At 39.6% G+C, this 6,000-nt stretch overlaps 1 protein-coding gene across 1 annotated transcript in view; it reads left to right on the forward strand.

Annotated features, from left to right (window-relative positions):
- Positions 1-5,651, forward strand: part of LOC120794298 (rho-related GTP-binding protein RhoN-like) — a 30,086-nt gene extending 24,435 nt beyond the window's left edge. The window contains exon 5 of the mRNA XM_040135234.1: positions 4,610-5,651. Within this exon, the coding sequence (XP_039991168.1) occupies positions 4,610-4,864 (255 nt within the window). The 3' untranslated portion in view covers positions 4,865-5,651. The remainder of the gene's footprint in view (positions 1-4,609) is intronic.
- The last annotated feature ends 349 nt before the right edge of the window (positions 5,652-6,000 follow it).

A 6,000-nucleotide genomic window follows, 5' to 3' on the forward strand; every position in this document is an offset into this window, starting at 1 on the left:
AACTGCTGTTCCTGTTTTTCATGTGTGAAGAAATGAACAGTATTTATTTAATTTATTTAGCATCATAATATTTGAAACATATGGTTTTAATTGTACAGTCCTTTGTAATTTTCCACTGTAGCAAGTTTAATTTGTCTATAGTAACACTGATTTATGTACGAATTTAAAGGGGCGACATGTATTTTTTATTTTAAAATATTGTAAAATTAACTTAACTCATCAACAGAATGTGAAAAAATAACCGTTTTGATGTTGTGTCAAAGACGTCTATGTTGTTGTGTTGCAGAGATATCTACTGAAGTTAGCATGCTAACCAGCTAGCACGTCCCATGTTGTAATATCACTTTGTACCTCAAGAGGCGATAGTGAGTCACTGTAGCGTCCACTCTACCCTCAGTCCAACATGAGAGGATGAAGTAGTGACTGCGGGTAGGCTATAGAGTGCTGCAGGAATGAGTCCTAAAACCCAGAAATAAGTTAGCATTTCTGCACTTCCGGTTCCCTCGTCCCGAAGTCGAAGGGTTTTTTGAATTTGTTTTTGATTACATGCCTGAAATAAGGTCTGCAGTTAACACAAGCTCAAGACATTGTCACGTTTTATTCTACGACATAAATCACGTCAGTAAATACTCCATGCATGAATTTTTTAAATTTTACGTGAGAGGCGGTTGCTTACAAGTGGCTAAATGAAACTACAGAGGTTGTCGGGGACAGTGAATGTCATCACACTGAACACAAAAACGAATCTACTCACCAGTATGCCTTTACAACCTCATTGTGCTTATACTCGCACTCTTGCAAATTATTACTAACTTTCTAAGACGAAAGGCTTTTGTATAAGAGGTAAGCGTGCTAAATCAAATTAAAAGTTGGAAGCCTAGTGGTGGTGACACTTAAGTCATGCAGCCTTGGTGCAGTTTGTTTATAGGCTCATTTTGGTTTTTTACTTGTGGCGATTGTATTTAATCTATTAAAGAGGTTTAAGATTATCCTGCTGAGCAAAACCGTTTAAGTATCATAAACTTTTGTTTGTCACAGAGTTTATTTTCTGCAGTAATCCAATAGCCAATGGAAAAATCCCATTGGCTTTTTGTCCAGGGAACCACGGCGATGCTAGCTTCCGGGTTGGCCTCCAAGAATACGTCATCCCTGCAGCGCTCTATAAACCTGTGTTGCAGCCATCCCCTCTCTGCGACATTCCTTCGCTCTTTCCTCGAGCTCAGCTATTGATGCTGCTGCTCTAGTTGCTCTCCCTCTTCCTCGCGGTCCTCGACTTCTCGCGGCTCATCTTCTACTCCCGCCACCACTGCATGTTCCCAGTCTCTGTGACTCAGTAGACTGGGTGTGAAATCAGTCTAACGATAACTAAGGAAAATCAGCCTACCAGTTACATAGTCAGATTGCGAGGTAAACCTGTGTGGAAAACATTATTCCTCAATCCATGCAAGTTTGGCAACATGTCAACAACTGCCCTATGCTGAGGGTAGATTTATTCATGCTAACGTTAGCTCAGTGTGAGGGCAAGGGTTGAAACTTGGTTGTGAGTGGCCAGTGAACCCAGTCCCGGAGCACACACGCAGCACGCTCTCATGCACGCCCTGAATCACAGGTACACAGAGAGGGCCAGTAAAAAGCTTTATGGATTTTTTAATGGTCCACCAGCCTACCAGTGTGGCGGCCCACCTGGCCACCTGCTCGATGGCCAGTCCGACTATGACAAAGAAAAAGGGAAGGAGGGACGCGGGACCAAAAAGTTCATTTCCTTGTTTCTTATGATAGGGGTGGACACCCCAACGTTCTGTTAATATGCTGCCCCCTATTTGTTTGGAGTACAAATTCAACAGTTTACCAATCCTTACACATTGCCCCTTTAATAGTATCATCCCAAAAAAAATGACACCTATTACTTTATTCCCTTGTGCACATAAAAAAAAACCTCTGAAAATGAATTTCGAGAGTGATACCTGCTTCAGATCATAACTCCCAAAAATATGGAAACAAAAGGAGTATAAGAGACCTGGGACTGAACAAAGAAGGAAACAAACAGCAGGATGTGCGATAATACAATTGTTTTGTTTGTGTCTCGGAGCGATGAACAGAGGCATGCATGAATTTGAAAAGCCTATTTTCATGTAAATGTGAATTCCCACTTCTTGGCTGCCTTTTGTCAACAAATTAATATTTTCTCGAGCCTCCAACAAAGCAAAGGTAACGACCTTCTTTGTCCTGTCAGTAATGGCATCAGAATTGGTCCATCAAGATCTCTATTTAGTTTCTCTGCATAAATTGATTTAGCTCCAAATAAGCAAAAGCATTTGATTAAACCAAAAGACTTATATGTTTTCCCTAAAATGTAACTGCAGCCACTTTCAATTTTGAAACAATTTCTCCATCTTTTCCATTCAATCCTCATCCTGAAGCTACTTTTACTTTGTTCTTAGGGTCACTTCCAGTTGAAAGGACGCTTAAAATGATCCGCCATATAAGCAGCTCCACCTTCTTTTTTAATGCATTCACACTTTGTTGTATATTCACCTTTTATTTTGAACCTCTTAAAAAGTCACAAATGTTGTTACAGAGACACATGTAGTGGGAAAAGGTTAAATGAGGCAAATGATGGATAATATATGTTGAAAATGGTTGTACTTAAAAGTGTGATGTGAACCAAAGAGCTTTTCTTAATCATACAAAGGGCTGCGCTGCAATCAGCCACAAACAGAGATCTTTGCATTTCAGCCACTTCACCAACTGATGTGATCCCCAGGGGAGGTGCATTCACCAGACTAAACCGCACAGTTCATGTGCGAATAAACAGGAACAGTGTGACTACTGCTGTAATTGGCTTAAAGCTGTCAAAATAGAGACTTGAAGTGTTGCCTTTAATATTTTTCATAGAGAAGGAATAATATTGCCCAGTCTGTTAGCTAGATACTTCTTAAGTATGGCACATTTGTAACACTGATAGCTGAACCCCTACGCTCTCACGCAGGGTAGATGTCTCGTTGCTAAAAAAAAGTTGCTGAATCCAGCTCATGACACATAAAAGAGACAAATTGAGAAATATGAGAGAGATAGTAGTAGTAGTAGAGTAGCGCCATTTTTTCCCGTAAAGGGTTCTTTTTGGGGAGTTTTTCCTCGTCCAATTCGAGGGTTTAAGGACAGAGGATTTCATAATGCCGTACGGATTGTTAAGCCCCTTGAGGCAAATTTGTAATTTGTGACGTAATATAAATATAAATAAAAGCTATATAAACAAAAGTTGACTTGACTGACTTGACTATATTAAAGACCTAAAGATGACCGCTAGGTTTCCCTTTTTGTATTACAACATACACCCATGCACACAGAGTCAGTGCTGTTGGAGAAAAGGCAAGCAAAATGAATGCACCATAGAAGTTCAACCAGTCCAGATTGTGAAGATGGTGCTAACCATTACTGGGAATAAGCCGAGCTTTTACGTTCGGGTTTTATAGTCACACAGATAGGACCTGAATATTTCATGGCTGTGTGGTGGTGGATCTTAGCTATCTTTATGCCCCAGCTACCTATCATGCTTCTGAGACTGTAGGCTTTTATGGAGTGGGGAGTTTTTATTGTACATGACCAATGGTCTGATTTCCACTAAAGCATGGTATGGATGGATCTAATAGCATGTAACAAGCTGTGTTAATCTAGTTGAGCATGCAGGATTGAATGGCTTTTTAAAAATCAAACAAAAAATTAGGCAAATACCAAAAGGATTATTTCCACCACATGATCCCTCTCCATCTTTTTGACACATGCACAAAATCTGTTTATCATAGTTCTAAGTATTAGCTTTAAGCAGCTCTCTAGGTGAGTCACTTTTGGACTACAAACACATACGCAACACAAACTGAAGCAGAAGGCTGGATAAAAGCTTAAATTTTAAAGCTTGAATTTTAAAGCTGCACTAATCGATATTCTATTATAACAATCGATCAAAAAACTACATGTAATGTGAAAGAATTCACTTGTAGTCAAGGACCATAGAGAAATATCTTCAAACTCTGCAGTTCCCCTCAACTCTATGGAGCATTTTAGGCTCTTTCAGCGTTCATCGTTTTGGGTTTTTCCGAACCACAGCTTTAATGTTTTGCTTCAGTCTCACTACTTCATTAATCTCGTTCTCAGCAGCAGCAGGGAGTTGCATTCAGTGAAATAGCTCTGGTAAAACCACTGTACGTAACCTACCCAACACCAAACAGCAAAGTCAATGACTAGCTTGTGAACATATTGTAGTATTTTTAGTAGCTTGAGCCAGAGCCAGATATGTCCCTCATTAGTTAGTAGTGACCAAAACACAGTTTAAAGCAGATTGAATATGGGACTTAAATTTCCCGGTTGCTTAGGAACAAGACGCATAATGAATAGTTATGTTGGACCATGTCTGCTGAACATATAAATAACAGTTTGCAAACCAGTTAGCCACATCAACTTAAAAATTTAATACCATTTCATAGTGTCATTGTATTTACAGCTTGGTACTGCTTACCCCAAGTGGACAAAAATGAGTTAATGCAGCTTTAAGTCTTCACTGTTTATTCATCCTGTTAACCAACCCGTGTTCTGTATTTTTCCGTGTTTTCAGGGCACTAATTTGGCAAGGCAGATCGGTGCGGTTGCCTACGCAGAGTGCACCTCAAAGTATTCAGAGAACAGCGTACGTGATGTTTTCCATGTGACGACACTGGCGTCTGTGTCCCGAATCCATCGGCCTCAGCTCAAACGTTCTGGCTCACGTCACGGCCTCAAACGGGTCTCCCAGCAGCCGCCTCGGACTGAGATCCATGAGCATCCACCTCCCATCAGAAAAGACCGGGCCAAAAGCTGCGTGCTCATGTAGGACCAGAGTCTACAAGCAACCTGACCTGTGTGTGCTGATGGACATGAACCATACCGCACATGAACTTAATTTATTGGTGAATTCTTGTCAGATCTTTGCACTGCATAAAGGACAATGTGATGAAAACAAGAATGAATGCTAACCTGTGGAGTACTTTAAGGAATTGTCTGTCCATCTTAAGCAAAAGTCTCCTTGTTATTTTTCTCTGTGGCTGTGTGGCTGTGTTCTCATATTGGGGGGGGGCATTGTAGTGGCAAAAGCTATTTTTCTTTAATGCTATTTCTTGAACAAGCTGACAAAAATGGGCATGGAAACAAACAGGCTGTTTAGCGAATGAAACACAGGGACGGAAAAAAGTGTGTGTGGAGATTGAAAGAAAAAATAATAATTTGAGAGATCACCTTGCAGGAACCAGCAGTAACGGTGCTGGTCTTGACCTCTATTATGTAGTTTCCTGTTTTGAAATGCTATTCTCTCTTTAAGTGTTTAAGTAAATGAAGCACAATACAATGCACGCAAACTGTTCTAAGTTATCCGTAAATGTCAGGGAATGAACTCTGCTGTTCCACATCATATGACAAGTTGAAAAGAAAATCTAGACAGACAAAATACTCGTGGGCTGAGATTACACTAATTTTGTTAAACCACAAGTGCTTTTAACATTGAAAACTGAATAATCACTCACCACATAATAATGAAGTGTTGTAAAATTAATACAGATCTAACAATCCACAGTGGGAACGAAAGTTAAGAGGGTGACTGTTATGTTGTACATGTAATAATGAAATAAAAAAATGCTCTGCTCAGTGTTGGAACATCTTTATTATGTAAGTTATTAATTTGATTGTGATTTGGCCTTAATCCTGAATAATTACGCTTAGAAAAGTTAAGTGTATAAACAGGAACTCTTTGATTCATTGTACTTTTGTCTTGGCCAGAATTTCTCTCACTGCATTTCAGTTCACTAGAGCAAAGAGCAAGGTAGTTTCTACCTCTGAACACTTGGAACACTTCTTCTTGGACAAAGTTTTTTCTGTAACCTGGGGAAGATAATATTTTTCATTTGAAAAGGATTTCCAAATTGAGTCAACAGTAAGAACAAATAAAAACTCACATAAAGCCATCAATCTACCATA

Source organism: Xiphias gladius, chromosome 9 (genome assembly GCF_016859285.1).
Source record: "Xiphias gladius isolate SHS-SW01 ecotype Sanya breed wild chromosome 9, ASM1685928v1, whole genome shotgun sequence".
NCBI classification, from domain to species: Eukaryota; Metazoa; Chordata; class Actinopteri; order Istiophoriformes; family Xiphiidae; genus Xiphias; species Xiphias gladius.